We start from the raw sequence: 23,488 nt of genomic DNA on the forward strand, positions 1-23,488 counted from the left end.
GGTGACATCGTACAAGTTCGATAAGTTTCTGACTGCAATTATCAGCCATCTTTCCTCATTTTCAAATAAGAACAATAAAATTCATCGCCACCTGTGATATATTTTTCTACATTATATCGTCATAAAGAGTATAAATGTCAAACATCTTTGATAAATGTATCAAGAAAATTCGCTGAGCTACCGATTCCAGCAAGAAACTCGCGCAAGGTTTTTGCCTCGAGCGAGAATCTCTTCCAGTGTGTGGACGTCCATTTGAATCCATGTTTTCAATTTTTTTTATTTTCTCGCAACACATTTCTCGCTGGCGAAAACTCTGCAAGTGTATTACGGGTCTTAGGGAACGGACTTAGTTGATATTTTTATAACCAGATGGTGAAACACATTAGTAATGCCGCGCTATCTCGTGGACCGGTTGAACACTACGTAATGACGTTATTATAACTAGTTTCTTTTGCAGAAGTTACATCCAGACGAAAGTAACAGTGTAACAGCGAGTAACTAGTTATTTCGTGTCCAAGTTATTTTTGTAACCGTTACAATTAAGTAACTGTTACAAAGTAACTGCTACGTTATTTTTCGCCCATCCCTAGTAGAAACACTGTGGTTAGATAGTCGGCGAGGCGAAGAGACATCCTGGCGAGATAGTCGGCGCGGCGAAGAGATATTCTGGTGATAGTTCACGCGGTGAAGACGGAGATAGAGTAGAAATTACGATTCAGCCAGACACTGGTGCATTTTTATACTTAGAAGAATCTGTCAGTATACGAAACCATATTAATTGTGGGACTTAGAATATTTTCAGTGATAGCTGAAGCAACGTTACTCAGATCGTGTGAAACTAGATGGTTTAATAGCAGCCGCCATCGAGACACCGCTTATGATTGTTTGTGAATTGCACAACTATTCGTCAATTATTATCAATACTTTAATTCGCCGATTATTATCAATACTTTAATTCATCGATTATTATCAATACTGTAATTCGTAGATTATTATCAATACTTTAATTCGTCGATTATTATCAATACTGTAATTCGTCGATTATTATCAATACTTTGAAAATAACTTACAAGCCTTGGATACGCGTTCGGCAAGAACTATTCTACAAGTGATTAATAAACATCCTAATTGAAGTTCAATTACTACAAACTTAAAACGTGTGTCCGGTACATTATACTTATACGTATCATACTTCAAGTTCCGTTCTCCCAAACTCCATGTCCCGAATGACTCCAGCTTCCCTGGGAACTCTACTCTACCGCAGTTAATTCGAGGAGGCTGGCGCCCAAAAATAATAACATCTTTAGAAATTAACGACAAATTTGCCACCTGAAATTACCTGTCCGGTGAATCGTAACTGGCAGCCGGAGCAAAGAAGAGGCAGAGAACATCGAGTGCTGGAAGGTGACCGCTACGGATGCCATCTTACGTAACACCAACGACGAGACGAGTGGCACCGGCCTCACAAGTTACTAAGGAGTGTTCAATAATAGCCATTATTTTGTTCTTATATGAAAGTTATGATTAAGGCTGCTTCCCATTTGAGACAAATATGGACTAGTAAATCCAATATTTTGTTCATGACTTTTTTCAAGATGTCGATAAATCCTGTTCATTGATTATGCTCACGACAAAATTATCAATAGCTACCGACTTAACGTGACACACACTCTCAAATTTTACAGTTTGTAAAAGTCCATACCCATATAAAAATAAATGCAAAGGATGCTCAAAATTTCAGAAAATCCTGTATTATTTGTAAAAAAGAAAAATCTGAAACTAAACAACAGAATAGCATATAAGAAGTTTACAACTAAAATATTACATAATTGTGTAGAAGTCTCGTCGCGTTACAAGTGACTAAGTATGGTAATGAAAAACATTTTTCATTTAATAAGGTATTATGAGTAGGCCTATGAAGTAGTTATAAGACACCATCAGCTAGTTTCATTATAGTGTATATTATATGATTCGTCTAGAATCAAACTCCAATTTCTGCAAATTATGAAATATGGCTTTAAGACATGTTTCAGTGCAGAATTTTCCAGGGAATGTGATAAACTGTTCGTTTGGAGTCAAACTGCAATTTATCTGTCTTAATTTTAGTACCGGTAGTAAAATCACTATTTGGAGTCTAACTGCACTAATTTTTCGTATTTCCTGAAAAATCAGATTTTTTGATATATGATATTTTCGTGCAGAAATTCTGCGTCATCATATGATGAAGGATGAGTGGAACAGAGAAAAATTCTCTCCGGCACCGGGATTTGATGACGCAGAATTTCTGCACGGAAATATCATATATACTTCGGTACATCATAATAATATATGATATGCGAAAAATAGTCACTTAGTGATTTAAAACGGTGCTTACTCCGTCAGATTCCGGCCAGTTAGTCACTCATAACGAGTGCACCTCTGCTCATGTGTGAACATTGTGCCAACTGTCATATAGGATGAAGCACTCGTGGCACAAAGTGATTTAAGACGGCGCTTATTCCGTCGGATCCGGCCAATCAGTCACTCATAACGAGTGCACATATGTGGACACTGTTCTACGTTCATAGACATCTATGACGTAGTGCAGAGGGCAGGCCACTAGAGGGAACCCAAGAGGTGGAACTTAAACTGAGACGATTCGATCCGAAACCGAGATGGGAATCCGGTGTGGCTTAGTGGAGCTGAAAACGCGGGTTCAAATCCTGGTGCCGGAGAGAATTTTTCTCCGTTCCACTACTCTTTCTCGTACGATGACGCAGAATATCTGCATGGAAACATCATATGTACTTCGGTACATCAAAATAATATACGAATTATCAAGGTTTAGTTCCCGGCAGTGCAACGGCCAATTCCGTCGAGGAAGATGCTCGTTGATGTACTCACATTATGATGGAAGTGAAGTGGTGCACCATCCTGCTGAAAAATGAACTCGGCTTCCACTTCCTGTAGTCACAACACAATGATGACGTGAGAAATGCAAGACACAAAAAGTTCTCTGAGGTTTCGGTAACATAATTTTCCAGCAATTAAATTATTTTTCCTACAATAGCCAGTGCATGCGCGTATGATAACCATCCGTTTAATAAGTTAGAAATGTTAATGTCTCACGAGAGCAAATAAAAAAGTTCATTTTTTTATTCCACCATGTTAATAATGTCAAAGCAAGTGCTTGTACAAATTTTGGCCACTCGAGCGCAATGACGAGGACCGACCAGAAAGTAAGCTTTCCGGGGGCCGTTTACAGAAAGGAAACAATATCATATAAATATTTGTTGGAACAGATATAGCAATTGTTGAGCTATTTTTCAATACATTTCCCACCGGAATTGAGACTTTTTCATACCATGGGATCAACTTTTGTATCCCTGTGTCGTAGAAGTCTGTCACCTGGAATCGGAACTAGTGTGCGACCTCTGCACCTCTCTGTTGATCCCATGATATGACAAATGTCTCAATTCCGGTGGGGAATAAGTTGAAAAATAGCTCAACAATTGCTATATATGTTCCAACAAATCTTTTCACGAAATTTTGTTTTCTTTCTGTAAAACTTACTTTCGGGATGGACCTTATAATCGCGCTCGAGTGGCCAAAATTTGAATAAGCATTTATTTTGACATTATTAACATGGCGAAAGAAAAAATTACTTTTTTTTCTGCCCCCATGAGAATGTTTGCTTGTTAGCTGTCCACTGAGACTTCGTTTCAATAGCTTACACATTCCTTCCAAAATAAACTATACACTATATTAAAATCGGAACACTAATTTTGAAACACGTATAAGGATTCATAGTATGCTTCTTTCTGAATAGGTATGCCTAGAAAAATTCGTGGCCCAATGAAGTAAATTCACGGTGAGTGAAAGAACTCTTGACAACCATTGAAAAATTACTAGCCAAGTCGTTATAACTTTGCCACATTCCCGTGCTTTGTGGAGAGATGAATCTATGGGCCAAAGTCTTGACTGAAATACAATTGGAAATATATTTTTGGATTTCGTAAGACTGCAATAACTTCAGACGGGAAAAAATGATGCAACAGTTCTGTAACATAAAGTACGGTATTTATGATGGATATATGGTCAAATTATCTTATGAAAAATGAAAGTATATCGAGGAGAACATTCTCCAAGATCATCGCTGTTCACCACAAAACCCATTTAGGTTTATGAGAGTTTAAACACTTGGGCCGGCAGCATACTGCATCGGACATCGTGTATCGGACGGGCACTTTCGTCTCGGACCATCTGATATCGGACAAGACTGTTTCGATCTGTCTAGGACTGTTTGAGATGGTCTCCAACAGATTTTCTCCACGACAAACGTAGTTGGGTTTCCCATGAACTACTACTCTCAATTGTGACTTGATGGCAACCAACGACGAAATCGTAGCAATGACATTATTTTGTGATTAAAAGGAAAACATGGCATATATAGAATTATTCGATTCGTCTTCGGAACCAAAAATTTATTTACTTAGGATTATAGGCTAAATGTGTATTTAGTATTTAGTATTTATTTATTTGACCTGGTAGAGATAAGGCCGTCAGGCCTTCTCTGCCTCTCTACCAGGATATTCCAACTATAATATGAAGAATAAAATTACAATTAGTATTAAATTTGCAATTACAATTACAAATAAAATTACAATTAGTATTAAATTTACAATTACAATTACAATAAAAATCAAAGTACGAAAAGATTACCTGACTAATGAAAGCTAGATAATTTATCATAGAAAAACAAAGAATATTTTATATTTACTGAATCACAAATTAAACCTAGAATAACAAAATTGTATAATGATGAAATTACTGGATATTGAAATATTCTGTGATAGATTAAGGAAACTATTTACAAGAAATCAATTACAGTACTGATCAAGTGCCTAGTAAGTTTGCGTTTGAATTCAATTTTATTTCGACAATCCCTGATGCTAGCAGGTAGCGAATTCCAGAGTCTTGGCAGGGCTATTGTGAAAGAGGATGAGTATGAGGAGGTGCGATGGGATGGTATTGTTAGTATTGTTTCATGACGAGAGCGTGTGTTCCGATTATGGTGGGAAGAAAGGTAAGTGAAGCGAGACGACAGGTACGAAGGAATAGAAGAGTTCAAGATTTCGAAGAGAAAGAGAAGTGAATGTAAATTTCTTTTCTTATCTAGTTTAAGCCAACCTATTGCTTCCAGGGATGGGGTAATATAATCATATTTACGAACATTGCTTACAAAACGTACATACAAATTATGAGCACGTTGAAGTTCTACTTTCTTTCGCAACTTCTCCCACAGTTTATCTAATAGATCCTTCCTATGCTGTTTTTTCAATGTATCATTAAAAAGTGGGGGTTTACATGCACACAAGTCTATCTACGTCTACAACTATGCTAAGTTAAATTGAAAAAACTCATGAATACAATATAAGCATGTAATAATTACATCACTGGATACAATCCACACTGGTCATAGAGCAAATCAAGTGAGTAGACAGCTGTCTTCACGCATGCGCAGAATGAATATCCGATATAGTCAGTGCCGTCTTAACGCATGCACACTGTGGGCAGTTGCCCGAGGGCCCCACGGGCGCAGGGACCCTATGCTAATCTATGCAAAGACCAGAATTTAACACTAATTTTCCAATCATCCACCTCAACATTCAAATCTCCTGCTATCTCGGTGGAAGGAGAGAAATAACGACTTGTAGTGGAAAGTTGGTATGTCTGACATCCTGAAGACTATTGACTTCAAGTCAGTTAAGTCAATTTTATTATAAAGGGATTCTCTGTAAAGAAATTTCACAAATGTTTGTATTTATATTTTATCAAGAGTAAATAATTTATGGTAATTATAATGTGCGACTGTATTAACAGAGTATGATTTATCAACCAAGTATCATTTTAATGTTGAAATTTTTGTTTTTCAAATTCAAAGCTCATGTTGTATTGTCCAAACCGTTTTAATCTTTGCAGTTCATCAAGTTATTTAATGTTAAAACAATGATTTTGTTGGAGGTACTAATAAAAATAAGTTTATTTTATAGATAATTTGTACACCACAACAAGTGGGCCCGGATCTAAATCCTGATTGGGACAAGTTACCTGGTTGAGATTTTTGCGAGGTTTTCCCTCAATCAATCAAAGCAGAATTGCTGAGTAACTTTTGGCATTGGATTTGGATTATTTTCTCCACCGGGCTCATGGGAACTCGTGAGACCGGGGCTGAGGGACCGCGGAAAGATAAAGGGATCATAAAGACCAGCGTTTCTCAAACTATGGTCCGCGGACCATCTGTGGTACTCGACGTCTGCCCTTGTGGTCCTTCAAAAAATACAGAAGAAAAAATAAAATTCAAACGAATTGCATATTACATTATAAGCTGAACATCTCAGAGATTGGAAATTACACATGGCAATCGCTTTCACTTTTTCTCCCACTACTAACATTTTATGAAATTTATTACCCTACCCGCCTATCGACTTGCCACTCTACTCTCAGCAACAAAAGACGGATTTAAAGCACTATGAACGTGGTGTTTATAATAATCTTTTTCCTGAATTTCTGGTGCTGCACCTGTAATCCAGCCAGGGACCACCCGAATTTATTAAAGAGGACCAAAGTACCAAACCTTTTCATGTATTTATGACTTTAAGTCTTTCTTATGTGGTACACGCTAGTAGTTGCCTATGTCTCTGTTAAGTAGTGTCCATTATGCATAATGAAAAACTGGCTTCGATCCGGATCTTTGAAAAGAAAGGAACGTGATGATACGCTTCATTTAGGCATTGCTAATAGTTCAGAAGCTGTGTGTGACGATATTAATATCAGTGATTCTAGTGCCATTAAAGAAATATCTAGTCATTCAAATATAAGCCTAGAACAACTGTGTAAGAATCGACAGGCTCATTCATCTCATTAATGTGAGTACCAACATTTATTTTTAACAAGTTAAAGATTATCCAAACTCTAATAGCCTTGAATTATTTAAAAAAAACTATAATGAATTTTATTCTATTTATATTAACTTAATTAGCTAATACTAATATAAAATTAATTGAACTAAATTAGTTTTAATTAATTAATTCTAACTTAAAATATAAGTATATGGTATTAAAATTTGCTACAAAAATTATAAATTTACTTTCCAAGGGAATAAGAGTAAGGTGGTCCGCGGAACTGTTCTGACTTAAAAAAGTGGTCCCCACTTCAAAAAAGTTTGAGAAAAGCTGATATAGACTGCAGTAGAGTTCGGAAGCGGCGTGCAGGAGGATCTGTACGATCTGCCTTAGGACATGCACACTATTCCATCTCAGGTAGTATAATGAGCCTAACCGAGCGGCCTACATGCAAGGAAGTCCCAGTCCGTGCCCTCCCCTGAAGATAGGCTAGTAGATAATTTACATTAAATTTTTATTCCTGCGAGCGTTTATGTAGGTAGGGCCAAGTGCACTGCTTTTACCGAGGGCCTATAATGCTCTTAAGACGGCCCTGGATGGTACAGCTTATAAACAATGCGTGTGATCACTAGGGACCGGATTTTTATGTAATTAAATTATTATATTCTTTTCAACCTAACTGTATATAAATAATAAACCTTTGCGAATCTTGTAATTACCATTAATATATTAAAATTTGACACTACACATTTTTACATATTTACGCCACATTATATATTATGGCATGGTATTATATAAATCTACATATTTAGGGGTTTTATTCATTTTTACTTCTCTGAAAGGGAAAAGAAAACTTCTGCTGGTGAAGTTGAAGCCTTTTTACCTACCCAAGAAAGGATTCATTTCGGGACGAAACATAATGTCCTTAGTTCCAGGAAGTAAGAGGCACACTCACCCCATACCGCCCACTGAAAATATGACTGAACAAAAGACAACCTTTCTCATACAACTACTTTGTATTGTAAAAATCACTCAGAAAATAGCGTTGCCTTCATGCGGTGGAGGACGACATGATTTTTCTCGAACTATAATTGTTCTGCACACGTCTTAACAAGTCGTTCCCATGCAATTTGCAACCTTACTCACCCTCTTCCTAATTCTTCCAGGGAAAACCCGTGTCTAGTCTGATATGAGACTTTCAGGTTATTGCTTGACCTCTTTACCTTAAATTTAGTAGACCTATAAGGAAATGGGATTTTTCGAGCTATTAGAAAGTATGGTTCTCGGCTGGAATAATCCTACCCTTCTGAATAAGACTGGAATGTCACTTTTCAAACAACAGTTTCTAAATGCCTATACTTTGAGGTTTTAGTAGGTACTTGTTTCTTACAGGGAGTAGCTAAAATGCATTATGTTTCACATCTCTTATTTTTTCCTAATCCAGTAAAGCGAAACAGTGCTTGCAGTATTGTTGTGTCATTCATTTCACTCAGTTCTTTAGTTTTAGTACTTGCAGTTTCTATAAAGTGCAAGAGAGTTTATCTATTACTTTTAACTAACTAAAATGGCCTCTGCATCTTCAACCCTAACGACAAAAATAAAATCATGGACTGCGATGGACGAAGCTTCCACTACAGATGGAAAAATAGTAATGTCTCAAGTGTGCGGTAAAAAAGTCGGGTGCTCTATGAAATCTAACTTATACCTGCCAGATATTGATATTAAATATTTTCATGAATTTACATATTTTGGTACATATTCAGCTTATTTTTCTTACATAAATATGTACATATTTCACACCTTGTTATCACATAAAAATCCTGCCCTAGTGATCACCGTCACATTGGACGGTCCGAGACACAACCGTCCTGTCGGAGACAAAATGTTCGATGCAGTATGCTGCCGGCCATATCTGCGGTGTGAAAATTTGAAACGTGAAATACGAAATCACAATTAATTGTATCAATACTACTCCTGAAGTGCAATAGAAACTTTGTTTATTGTGATCTGCACGAACAGTATCACAACTCGATAGTGACAGTCAATTTACGTTGTCGTTGCGACGCGTTTGTTCCTCGTAGTACAATCGCACGAACTCTTCGGTGTCGAACTCCAGATCCGACATCCCTACAGACCACCAGATGCGGCGGGGCATCCTCCAATGACAGCGGCATAGCCACCGATACACGTCGAGGCAGACGAGGCGGAAGAAGGGGGCCTCATCCCGTTCGATGAATATGCCCGGGGCTCGAATTGGGTCCCGCGGCGGTCGTCGCAGGTACAGCCATATTTCGGACACTAGGAAGAAGTCGATCCAGAAGCAGAGCGCCGTGACTGTGGACAAGACGGACTGCGCACGTGCGAAGTGGAAGAAAGTGTAGTCGACGTGTAGCGGGTGCGATGAGCTGTGCTGTGAATAGGCGGATGTCTGCACGAACACCATGGCCACTATACCACACGTGCTCAACAGCAAGCCGCTCAGCAGCGAACACACCGCGTCCTGCGACAGCAGAACGAAAATAGACAGAAACAAAGAAACGCTTAAAGAAACAAAAGAAGGAGAGATTGAAGAAGTAACGGAACAAAATAAATAAAAAGTGCACAAATATAAATAAATAGGAAAATAATAAATAAATAACGGAAGAATGGAAATGAATAAAAAAATAAGAAACTAGAGACGGAGAAAAACAGAGAGAAAAGTCGACAAATTAAAGAAAGAAAAAATAGCAAAGAAGGATAAGAAATGCAAAAATGAAAGCAAAAAGAGAGGAATGAAAGGAAAAAATAAACAGAAAGGAAATAAAGAAAAAAAACCAATGGAGAAATGAAAGCAAATACAGCTAGAAATGGGAAAGGAAAAAAAGAACTAAAAATTACAAATATATACCTGTATTTTTCTGAGTAGTCTATAGGACATAGGAATTTGACAGTGCCAAAAGAAACCGATGTATAAAAGCCTGGTGTTCTCTTGTTTCACAAATTATCAAAGTCTGCTAATTTCTAAACATGGCACACTGATTAACTTATTTCTTCAGTGTTTTTAGACCTATATATACTGTAAGTACAGGGACATCATTTTATTTTTACTTCAATTTTTGTTGTACCTGAGTTTTTTAATGTACTTCACTCCCACCCCTTCTACTAATGAAGTTCAACCGTCCTCCACATAGATCCAAGACCTCATATACAGTCATAGTAGCCTTACGGTCATAGTAAACAGTACGTTCCAAAAATATGTTCGCGTTTTCCAGTGACGAAAAAGCTTTCAATATTGAATCATTTTCGCACAGGTACTGTCGTCCATTTGCCTACGTCGTATCCCGATTTCCCCCCATCAGCATTTATTCGCCAGCTAGTGGCTGGGCTGTCTTAGCTCTTTTCTGAGAACATTAATTTCTGTTAGGAACGGGACGTCTACGTAATATTATACAACTGCTTACAATAACTTCAATAAAAGGGCCTAGTTAAGTAATTAACTGTCACGTGATTTCCTCCCTTTCTACGACCCTACGGCATAACCACTTGGACGGACAGTAGATAGCATGTCTGAGTAATTTTATCTTTTCGGATCAGGTAGAAGTGAAGATTAAATTTACAGTACGTAAGGTACACGTTTATAGAGTACGTACAGAATTATTTCAACATATGTTACTAGTACGAAGAACGAAACTGGTAATTGGGATTAGGTACAATAGTCTATAGTGCGATAATATGCACATTAGAACTGAAGCCTGTATCGAAATGAACGGCCACCATTTTAAAAATGTGTTTAAATATCCATATTATGATTATTTTTCAATTTAACTTCATTCTCTATATTGTATGCTAATGTGCTGTAGACAGTATAATATACACTGCATAATGAATACGTCCACATGGACAGCTCAGTTCGTGAGTAAAAGATTGAATTGAGTAAAAACGCTCATTGTTAATACTGTACTGTATTTTGATTAAACAAAAACTTAATGAAAATGATCAAACTCAAAAGCGCAATATTTCATAGTTTACGTAAATGGATGAATTATTTTTCTTCCCTCCTATACCTAGTAAAGTGATTTGTTTGTATATTACGCCAGTATCATCGAACTCCAGTCGTGGAAGGGGGTAGCAAACGGCGTTGATCCAGAGGTATAGGCAAGTTAATATTAAAAATGTTAGTAAAAATAAAATGATGTCTCTGTATATTACGACAATGTTACATTCCTGTGTTCTATACCCAAAAAAACTCACGGTAGACCTATATATTATATAGGATGGAAGGGAATTAAAATGTTCAATTAGATATACTAGTTGCACCAAATGACATAAGTCAGAGTTTTCTGTTGTACCTAATCACATAGGCCTAAGTAAAGTATATTTTCTAATTTTTTAAATAATAAGATTTCGTGTATGTTAAATTGAAAAAGGTCCTACTTTAGCCAACATACATGAAGCCAATTTCATTATTGTACTTATATTCAGTTAAGAGTACATTTAAAAAAAGTCTTTCCTGAAAAATTCATTTTTTATGTGCATTCTCCCGCCGACCAAAGATTTGTTCTTAGACCGTTGCACATCAAGTATTCAATTATTAAAGTGAAAGAACATTAGTGCTAGTTTTGAAATGTTGGAAGCTGATAGCAAATACTGGCCTCATTTATGCCTAATCGCGGATCATAGTTTTGAATTATAGACTAAGCAACTCGTCAAGCTGAAGTGATTTGGAAAAGTATCAGAAATCACAGAATAGATAGGATCTGTCCGAGTTGACATTCATCGAAGCAGGATTGTATTGTGTTGTGTAACTGCCTATTAATACTCTTAAGTAACGCCTACAACTAATGTACTTTAAAACATTTCCATTTCCTGATACCTAATACATTTCTGCAATAAGAAACTATATATTTTGGAGTAAAATCTGTGAAATAGGCATGCGTTTGAACGAAAACAATATTGTATTATGAAACTATAGTTTTAATCGTCGCGTTATCAAGTTGTTCGCAGAAGTCATTCAGCGATATTCTTTCAAGTAAAGACACGTGTGTTTGTTGACATCTGGGTTTAAAATGTAGTGAATAGAATGTAGTAAACTCTTTCTTAATGTGATGCAGGCTTCGAGACTTGGGACCGGATACAATAAGTTTACTGTGCATGTACTATAGGTTATCGACTCGCTGCAGGTAGTGAAAGGTAGAGATGAGTTGAGGTAACAACGTTGTTATTTAGAATAGAGTATGGTTGTATGGGGAAACACACACATATGTACATTCTGAAAGTAAATATACATTACACAATGACAATGTAAAAATAATGTGAAAAGCATTTATTCTCCTCTCATTTATAAGCATTTGTGTTTGATTATACACAGTGTTAATGGAGGAAGTGCAGTTACAGTACCGAATTGCAATGTACTACAAGATACATTCTCAGTGTCTCAAACGTAAATCTTTTTCGGTTAATTGCTAAACAAAGTTTGCACTGTGAAAAGCTGCGCTCTACGTCGCAATGACGTGATAGCAGCAAAAAGAAAAAAAAAACTTGAGATCATTGCAGTCTCTAAGAGACAGTCCTTTATTCTCGGGTGACTCTGTCATTTAATTTGCTATTAATACCTTTAAGATGATTAATACTATTTTTATTCTTCTCTATTATATTCATATAATTTAATGCTGTAAACTATTTCTTGTATATTCCAATTAAATCATTAACAGAAAAAAATAATCAATCTGTTTATGTTACACAATGTTCCATATCCGTTATTTTTACATAGAATTGATTTCCACTTCTGTTTTACATGTCCATAACCGGTGTACTACTCAGTGTATCATTAATTCTCTGTGTCATTTCCTCGACTGATTTGAGGGCTTCCGGCATCTCTTGCTCTGACTTTTCTAACCGTGTAATAGTTTCAGACACAGTTTGAAAATAGGTTTGTATGAAAATCAAATTATTCGCCAGAACCTTCAAATCCAGAGCGTTTTCCTTTGCGTATTTGTTGGCATTCATTCTACAGTATCTCCACCCACTGTACACTTTATCACTATACTTAGTACGCCGTTATGCGGATTTTCCACTGAACTGCTCTATTGGGTCCGAAGTCTCGAAGCCTAGCTGATGACGTTGTAATACCACAGTCTACTATATACAGTCACGAAGCTTGAGTTTTGAGGGTGCTAGAAATAATAGACTGTGACGGTACTATTTTGCATTGTCTGTAATGAGGCGATATTAGCGATCTTAGTGGTGAGCAACTATCTAATGTTTGCATATTTACTACGTATTGAGCTTCGCGACTGTATATACTAGACTGTGGTAATACATTGAACTGAGTGTTACGTTCCATGCTTCATGAGTATGATAACATAGAACTCCATGTAACAGTTGCCCAGAATCTCGGCAACCGTTGAAGAATCCTATTAATAAGAAAATAATTAGGAAAAGGGCGAAGAAAGAACGAAAGGAATAAAACAGTAAAGAAAGATAAGCAGAAGAAAGGATATAGAAAGAGACAAGAACTTTACTGAAGAAGGAAGGAGTGGTTTAGAAAAGAGGGAGGAAAAGATTGAGTAAAGAGTGGAATAAGAAGCGAGAAAAACGTAAGCTAAGAGGAGAAAAAATATTTAAGGGAAAACTCTAAAATAAAGAAAGAACAAGTGGGACATATTTAGTTAAATAAAGGCAAGAAATAAAAGAATTTTAAAAGAATAAAAGCAACAAGAGATGCATATTATGTTAATAAAATAATAAATTAAGAAGGAAATGAAGGCTGTATGAAAGATTCATAAGGGAAGATGATTAAAACAGAAAAAGAAGGCAGAAGCAATAAGAGTAGGAAGAAAGAATGTAACAAAGAAATAACAAAAACATATGAATTACTGAAGGAAAAACTCCACACTAAGGAAATAACAAGAAAGGGTTACGGTAAATAAAGGCACGAATGAAAGAACATATAAATTAAAGGAGGCGATAACTGATGAAAATTATGTTAATAGAACAATAAAAGCAAGGAACTGGAAAACTCTAGGGGAGGAGAGCTAAAGAAATGATAGAAAAAGAAACAAGGGATGGAAGAAAGAATGCAATAAAGTACTAAGAAAAAGAGGAAGAAAATAATGTAAGAAAGACTGATGTAAGATACGCACCACGAGAAAGGGAACTTCTACTCCAGTGGTGTAGGCAAAGAACATGGCCGTGCACAAAAGAAAGGAGCCACAGAAGCTGCCGCAGAACAGCGTCACGTGTGGGAAGGGGTTGGGTTGTCCGGCGTACGATAACACGTGTACCACTGTGCACGCCAGGCACAGCAACTGTAACGAGAACAAGCTAATACACAACTCTGGTAGCAGTGTTGCCAATTTTGGTACAATTGCACGGATTCAGTGTAATTTCAAATGGTTTGTACTGTACATAAGTTGATTTTTTGGTACAATTTTGTATATTGTGATACAATCTATACTTTTTTATTTTTATAATGCGAAAACTGAGAATTTTACTATCTTTTATAGATGTAAGTGTTCAATTACTGATAGCTACAGCATGAATATCGCCAATGATCAACAATGATATTTAAGTAATTGATTAACTAGCGGACTTACTCGTGTTAATTATGTAAGTCTGTGCGGCTTACAGCTGTTTTTTTTTTTCGAAGTAGTGTACCCAAGATTCAAAATGGATTATCAAGACAACTCTACAAGTCAACAAAAAACGAGTAAGTCCGCTAGTTAATCAATTACTTATATTCAAGTGTTAAAAGTAGTGTACGCAAGATTCAAAATGGATTATCAATGATATTTAGTTTGCTTGAAATTACTATAAATTATTTGGGCGCACTCAGAACTATGGTTTGGGGAGAGGCTATTTATAATTAGTGTCATAGAGCAACACTGAAGCTGTATACGTGTAGTGTGGACAGTTAGAATGTTTGGAGCTACCAGACAAGCTCCGAATAAAAGTTACAGAACTTCGAACTTATCGAAAGTTCGAGCTTTACCCTCCTGCTACCAAGGTTTTTTGCAACTTACTATTACCAAGGGATTTAATACAATTACCTCCATTAAAATCATTTTACCAATCTTTGTTAAACACTTGGGATATTAACAATGCATATATTATTGGACCTATACAAAATGTAAAAAAAAACATAAGATAACATTCCACGTTTCAAAAATACAGGATGATTGAAACATCCCGTTCCATTTTGTAAAAAATGTGTACCAAAATTAATAAACTTCTAATATGCTATTGGTGACACTATGAAAAATCATAGCCTACCAGAAAAGTTAAACGTGCGTAGGCCTACCTTCCACTTCAAGGAAAATCCCTCAACACTAGCCTATCTTATAATTTTGACAGGATGGAAAACATAGCTACACGCAATTAAAGTCGCAGTATTATAAAGGAAATTGTAAATCATTTCGGTCACCGTATTTGTTGAAATTTAAATATTCAAATACACTATATACAACCATGAACACCTCCAAGACATTTGTTTATAATAAAAGAAAATTCTTATAAATTCGTTAAAAATTCTAAAGGTACCGGTAAATAAATAAAAAATATAAATCTAAGAATTTTTTAGTTGATTATTTAACGACGCTGTATCAACTCGTCGGTTATTTAACGTCGATGGTATTAGTGATAACGAGATGGTATTTGACGAAATGAGTCCTAGGATTCGTCATAGATTACCTGACATTCGCCTTAAGGTTGGGAAAAACCTCGGAAGAAACCCAACCAAGTAATCAGCCCAAGCGGGAATCGAACCCACGTCCGAGCGCAACTCCGGATCGACAGGCAAGCGTCTCAGCCGACTGAGCTACACCGGTGACTTCTAAGAAAATAAATTGTAGTTTTTTGCTGAAATTCAAATATATGTACACCACCTATACTACAATGAATATCTCGGAAAAAGGTTCTACTAGCCTAATAATTATTCCTAAAAAATCACTTTTAGAATCTATAGCCTAACACAAAGAATTAAAAGTGAAAAATGGCAGCAAAGGCCATGATACTTATGATAATATAATAATGATATGAATAACGGAAAATAAAATAATTTGGAAGCAAACAAGCTGAAAAATGTAGAAAATTAAGCTGTAAATTGAGTTTTATATCCTGGAATTTTCATGACACAGCCTATCAAGGAGGATAACAAGATCACCCCACATAAATAACGCGAATTACTTATTAAAGTAGATTAATTGTTTAAGTTATTCCTTTTTTTAAATGTTAATAGACATATAACGGACAAATACATGGAATTTAAAAAGTAAATATGGAGAAAAATGAAAATAATATTGAGAAATCATCAGTGGGGTAATCCTATTATCCCTCTTGGTAGCAGGAAGGTTAAAAAGTATGTTGTAAAAACCTATTCACATACACACTATTTAAAAGTAAAATATGTTTCAAAGATCACAAACTTTCTACAATAAGTAGTATCATCACATTGATAGCCGTCCTAATCTCGGATTTAAAATATCGGCATCCTAATCAATTCAAATTAACCAAAAAATAAAATGTAAATTAACGTTAGAAATATGCATAATAAAATTTAAAAAAATTAATGATTTGCAACAAGATGTGGTAGATAAGAATTTATTGACAAATAATTAATATACAGTAATATATTATAAAAATGAATAGAGATGGTGATCGATGATGTTCAATGAAGATTTTAAAATAGTTGATGCATTTGTTTGACAGACACGTCAAGGCATTAAAAAGCGTTTTTTTCTCTCACTTCCAATCCCCCTTTTTTATTTGAGCCTCTTTAGCCCCTCCCCCATGGGTGGGAATATAAACTAATTGCTTATAAAATTAAAATCTGTCCTTCCTTTAATGCTCTCCTTTATTGGTATTCTAAAAATAGTTTCCTATTGAAGACACAATGGGGCAATATTCGGAATATGTATAATAAATACAACTCCTATTACTGCAAATATAGTAAAGGGACAGCTACAAATATTAGTTTCCTGTCACGTGTTAAAGTTTTTTCTCAGAATTTGTAATTTGCTGGGTGGGTGCAAGAGGTTCGTAAATTTGTTAAACTAAACCTTGTTGACTAGGGTATTAGTCTATCATTTACGTAAATATTGTAATTTGATTTTGCAAGTTATTTAACTTTATTCCTTGAATAATCTTATTAAATTGCACTCGCGGTTTCATCTTATTACCATAATTTCAATAAGATGAAACTGCACTCATGCAATTGCTACACAAAATAATCTTAGTTCAGGTAGGCTATACTCAATTTTGTAAAAATTTGGGTTTCTTTCCTTTCTCTAAACTACATGTAACTTCAATCACTTACGCATCTACTCACCATTTGTAAGAGTCTCAGTATTCCCAAAGTATGGGCACGGTAGCGATCGCTTTTCTGTTTTTGTTGGTTGACATCTATTTGCATGATACAGCTTCATGGCCCTTAAAAAAAAGGATATAAAAATGTGCTTGTTACACGGCTAGAACATCCCTTCCACCCTATACAACTGAGTCGAAAACGTGCTGAATTTAGGTGCAATTTGTAACAGATAAATAAAGAGGCCTAATACACAGTGGGTAAAAAGAAAGGCACAAAATTTAAATGGTTATATTCCAGTAGCTATTGATTTCACGTAAAAGTTATTTCAAAGGAAAATTTCACAGTCCTTGTAGACCGGGAAAGTACAGTAATGTTCAATTTTTTACAATTTATTAAGCATTATTTTTTATCTTTTGTAAGGCATTCAAAATCGATCGTTTATGCCAAACTAAGCATTATGGTCTTACGAGTTCAGCAGTCCAAGCCGTTTGTTGTGCTATCATCATTTATTTCTTTCCGTTTTGAGTTCTCATTTTGTGAATAATGGGTCGTTTAACGAGGACAAGATTTTCATTAAACATTTGCACCAATATGATAATTTATCTGCCCTTCAAATTGTAAGGAACTACGCTCAACGAGAATGGTCTGTTTCAAGTGTACAACGAGTGATTAGCAAGATACAGACATGGTATTCCTCCTGAGAGATTACAGCGTCAAAGATAGCATTTCTGAGATTCTCTGATGGTTTCCGCTGGAGTTTCAAACGAGATTGTAATCCTATGGACTATTCTGTATGGAGTCAACTACAAAAATCAGTTTACTACAAAACAAGAATTCGTAATATTGAACATTTAAGACAACGCCTTCTTGAATGTTGGGACCGGCTTGATCAAAGACAGATATCCATTGTTATTGGACAATGGAGAAGACGCCTACAAATAGTTGTGCAGGCAAATGACGGTCAAATAGAGCATCATTTTTAATTTTGATTATTTGAAAGATCATTAATTGAGGGGTTTGCCGGAAAAAGGGCGTATACGTCAATGTGGTGAATTGAGATACAGGCAATCTAATATTTTAAAACGCACCTGAATAAAATGTTATACAGATAGTGAACAAAATTATACATTGAATTAAAAATTTTAGCGAGTATAAATGTTTTGTAGCATTTAGGCAATTTATATTATTAAATTTCCTTATATTTGTACCATATAAATCTTCGGTCTATACGCCCTTTATATATATAATGATTTGCTTAGGGGATTTAATGTAGATTTCAGATTTAAATTTCACACGGAATTGAAACAAAGATACATTTTATGACATTTATTATCTACTTCTAAAGTAATTTACATTATTTCAGGTATACTGAGTAGACATTCAGTACGCAAAGCAAAATCTCTGAATATAACAGAAAAAGAAAATCTCCATTTTCTGTGAACATAAATAAATAAAATGTATTCTTTGTATAATCCTGATAACAATAAGCCCAAAAACCTGAATATTGTAACAAATCTCTTTATAGAACATAAAATATTTCCGTCTGAATCTATGAGTTTCATAAGTTTGTTTACTCTTAAAGCAAGGACAATAATGAACATAAAAAGCAAGTCTCTACCAAGAGGAAACACACACAGTACAATATGCGGTAACGCTCAGCACTAGCTCTACTTGTAGACTGACTGACTAAATCGCGCACGCACGCACGCAGCCCTGTCCTGCAGGTATGTACAGTACAATCAAAACAAAATTTCGCTACTATAATTAGCGAATTATTCACTACATTTTAAACCGTTTTCCCGAAGAAGGGCGTAGAGGTCTATTCGCCTTTCTTCCGGCAAAACCCTCAATTATTATTAATTTTTACCAAATTCAGTTTCTGCATTTTGAAGTAATTAACTGTCTTCAAAAACCACATTTTTCGCATGATTGTGTATTGACCTCCATAAGATTTTAATTGAGCCTCAAAAAACATTGCCTAGTAAAAAAAAATCCTGGTCATCTTTAAAGTTTACTCTTTCCAATAGTGTATTCATTATAAATTAATGTTACATATTTCCGAAAATAGAGTATTTCTAATTTTGTGCCTTTTTTTGGCACATATACATACATGGGGTATCCCATTTATCTTGTGCATTTATTATAACTTTTTTGTTTGAATAGGTATTGGAATTTTTGTTTTTTAGAGTTATGTTAGAACGAGAGGCTAACATGATTGTAGAGATTTGGTGCATGTAACTACATTATGGTACAAGATACACGTGACGCCATCAGTTTTTCAAATAGCACTACATACTTTAATAATGTTACATTTATTACACACATTAAGACGAGTTCAAAAATATCACAATGTCACCTTCCCAATCAATAACAACAATAAAATGCAAAATGAATGCCATCGGAATGTGCAGTTTGTTGTGGTGTCCCATTCATCTTGTGCATTAACTTACATAAAACGAAAAACAACTGACGTCCGTACACGTCGTGTGTTAGCTGTCTTAATATGTAAACAAACCACAACAACTGTCGACGCCACAATCCACGTAGTGACCTGCACGTTCTCCGGACCTGTCGCCACTCGGGTTCTTCCCGTGGGGAACTGTAAAGAACAGTGTGTACCAGAACATTCTGACAACACCAGACGACATGCAGTAACGCGTTCGACAGGCTTGTGTGTCCATTCAGCCAGCAACATGCCGGACAGTCATACGGTCTTTCGGGGAACCCCTTCGAATGTGTATTAATGTGAATGGTCACCATTTGGAACATCTTCTGTGACTCTCAAAGCATAACATTATCACATTGCATGTACGTTTTTGTTTCGTTTTGTTGTTACTGATTAGGAAGGTGGCATTGTGATACATTTTTGAACTCGTCTTAATGTGTGTAATCAATGTAACATGATTAAAGTATGCAGTGCTATTTGAAAAATTGATGACGTCACGTGTATCTTGTACCATAATGTAGTTACATGCACCAAATCTCCATACTCATGTTAGCCCCTCGCTTAAAAACAAAAATTCCAATACCTATCCAAACAAAAAAGTTATAATAGGTGCACAAGATAAATGGGACACCCTGTGTATATAGTCATTCTGTTTTCCTGCCACCGTGTTAGTACTTCATTATAATTCACAGATACAAATTATAAACGTAGGTATGGACCTAACTATCATCGGCAAGCATAACAAATATACATTTATAACAGATATTCTATTGAACTTTACCCTGTAAACATAGGAGTAATATCTATATTAAACAATCCTTGGAATACCTTTAATAGTATTCCATAGATTGCTATAATCTCAACTAAACTAACCCTTCGTAACCCAAACTTAACTAACCCAACTAACCAAATCCAATCGAACTTAACTAAATTAATTTAGGGAGCTGTTTCGTGTATATATATATATATATATATATATATATATATATATATATATATATATATATATGGAATAGGCATATGGATTAAGAACCTTAATTAGCGGATGAAATAGAAATGTAGGACTATCAATTAACACTAAAAGATAAGTCAAGATTTTTCTCCCATTAGCGTTGAACAGAATAAAACTACTACCTTTCAGTAAGTCTGAACTTAAAAATATGGAATGAGAGTAAATGCACACTTACGAATTTTCTTCTAGATTATAATACGTGTGCAAAATAATTTCCCATGAAAAATGTATCTATACGTACTGTGAAAGTACGAGTAGATTTTAAATGGTCGACCAATACATAATAATATTTTAAAAAAGGATTGCTTTTGTATATGCAACAAAATGTTAGATAAAAGGTCTATTCTTCAATGGAATTATTTCTTCATTATTACTAATAATATTTACAGTAATCTTACCTTAATGAGTTTCTGGTGAAGTTTCCCGACATTCGCTCTTTTTGTCATATCCTATTAGTTTTATCACAAGCATAACACACAGAAGTATTTTAATAACAAACAACACTCACTTTAACTTTTTAAATATAAATTTGTGATAATATTAAATAAAAAATAAGGATCGGTGTAATAAAAAGTGCATTAAAGAATATCTTCTGTAAAACATTTACAAAATGGCATACTATACGTCCTATTGTTGTTATGCTTGGATATTCATCCTTCACGTGTAAGCTTAAAGAAACACTTATCGGAAAAGTTCATTATATTGCATTCTTATACAAATATTTATTTACTATCAGACGTACCATACAAGAACTGGCGGTGCTGCCTAATTTTCTGTAGTTTATTCAAATATGATTCTGAAAAAATTTCTTTAAAGCAAATCTGCGCAAGGAAATGTTCTATTTCAAAGTTATTAGTACTGTTAATAACAATGCTGCAAACATATCCGTCACACATAGCGTTTAATGTGTGGGATTTGATAACGTTGATAGTACTTTTAATATACTACATGAATAACAATCTTATTTGTACACAGAATTTTTATATAAAAATTGTATTTGTGTACACATCTTATTCACTATTACTTTAATTTCTATTTTTTCTGTCATCATTACATAATATATAACAAACATTATTAAATAAAAAACACTTGCTATATAACAATATAACTGAATAAAATTAATTAACATAAATATAGGCCTTTTTTATATAACTTTCTTATTTTGTACACTTGAAATAAACAACAAATATAAATAATGTGATGACAATGAAAAATAAAGTATTAGCATAGTCTAGTATAGGCCTATACAGTCACGAAGCTTGAGTTGTTGAGGGTACTAGGAACAATAGACTGTGCCGGTACTAATTCGCATTGTCTGTGATGAGGCGATAGTAGTGATCCTAGTGTTAGCAACTATCTATGGATGCATATTCCCTACGTATTGAGCTTCGTGACTGTATATACTAGACTGTGGTATCTAGGGGCAGAAGAAATCGGCTGGTCTGGCGAACCCCTACTTCTATACCCCGACTCCTACACCCCTCAGAACTTGCTTGGTGTATGGTCCTGTCCCAAATAACTCCATTGATACTTTTTCACTACAGGAAAACTTAGAAAATAAATAAAATAATAACGTGATTTGTAGTAATTACAAATAGGGCCTGCGTTCTTTACTCGATATTATCATTATAATATTTTGCAAGTTAAGTCATTTCACAAATGTAATAAAGTGTAATGTAAATCTAATATAAATCAAATATTTAGCATTACACAAATACTTTGTATTTATGTATTTTCAGAATGTTGTGTTGAAGTAGTAAATACTAAATAATGTTTAAGCAGTATACTTACCAACTTTATAAATCGCGATAAAATTAAACATTAAAGTATAAAATATTAATGTATGTTTAATGATTGTGGAATATGTATATTATTATAACATGAACGAGTTTCGTAATGAAAGCACACTTACGAATGGCTTAGCTTAATAAAATAAATAACATAATAAGTATAACACAAATTTTGGGCACTCAGCACTATTCTGATTCTATGTGGCGAGTTTCATTCAGTCTTGTTTATGCGTCTGTATTATTGAAGTCCATCAACAATTCAATAGAAGAAGTGTTGAAATAGTATGTATTCAACGAAAAAAGTCGATAAAATAGTCGTCAGCCCACAGTTATATATACTCAAGTTAATGTATTATTGGTAAAGGTAAAGGTAGCCCCGTAACATGCCATGAAGGGGGGCATGGAGGTAGAGCCCCATGCTTTCCATGACCTCGGCACTAGAATGAGATGGTGTGGTCGGCACCACGCTCTGACCGCCTTTTCCCCCGGGAAGGACCCGGTACTTAATTTTATAGGAGGCTGAGTGAACCTCGGGGCCGTTCTGAAAGTTTGCCAACGAGAAAAAATCCTGTCACCACCTGGGATCGAACCCCGGACCTTCCAGTCCGTAGCCAGCTGCTCTACCAACTGAGCTACCCGGCCGTCAATGTATTATTGACAAGTTATTAAATTATATTTATTTTTATGATCTTAATAATATTTTATTCCCAAACGTAATATATTTTACCTAATTATAACCAACACTGGAGCTCCTAAAAATTTAGCAGTGAATAACATGTAGTAGGCTACAATATAATACTCCATTTGACAGAGATATAATTAGCATATAAATTAAGAAATTTACCTTATTCCGTGAACAATTTCTAAAAAAATTAAATTAACTTAATAATGGTCTTCAAGAATCTAAATAATGAAACAATTTCCCATTGTTAATGTCTTAAATAAACAACTTAATATAACATAAAATAAAATGTTATAATATCTAAAAAAAATATTATTAATTGAAATATAAAATTCCATATTATCTACATCTGTTCGTGTATTCTTTAAATAAATATATGTAAAATTAGGATC

At 34.9% G+C, this 23,488-nt stretch overlaps 1 protein-coding gene across 1 annotated transcript in view; it reads right to left on the minus strand.

The window, feature by feature from the left end:
- The window catches only part of LOC138711803 (uncharacterized), a 342,343-nt gene that overhangs the window by 108,028 nt on the left and 210,827 nt on the right, over positions 1-23,488 (minus strand). The window contains exons 3-5 of the mRNA XM_069843046.1: positions 17,188-17,288; positions 14,006-14,170; positions 2,884-9,384 (exon numbers count right to left, since the gene is read on the minus strand). Of these exons, the coding sequence (XP_069699147.1) occupies positions 8,926-9,384; positions 14,006-14,170; positions 17,188-17,271 (708 nt within the window). The 5' untranslated portion in view covers positions 17,272-17,288 and the 3' untranslated portion in view covers positions 2,884-8,925. The remainder of the gene's footprint in view (positions 1-2,883; positions 9,385-14,005; positions 14,171-17,187; positions 17,289-23,488) is intronic.

Source organism: Periplaneta americana, chromosome 13 (genome assembly GCF_040183065.1).
Source record: "Periplaneta americana isolate PAMFEO1 chromosome 13, P.americana_PAMFEO1_priV1, whole genome shotgun sequence".
NCBI classification, from domain to species: Eukaryota; Metazoa; Arthropoda; class Insecta; order Blattodea; family Blattidae; genus Periplaneta; species Periplaneta americana.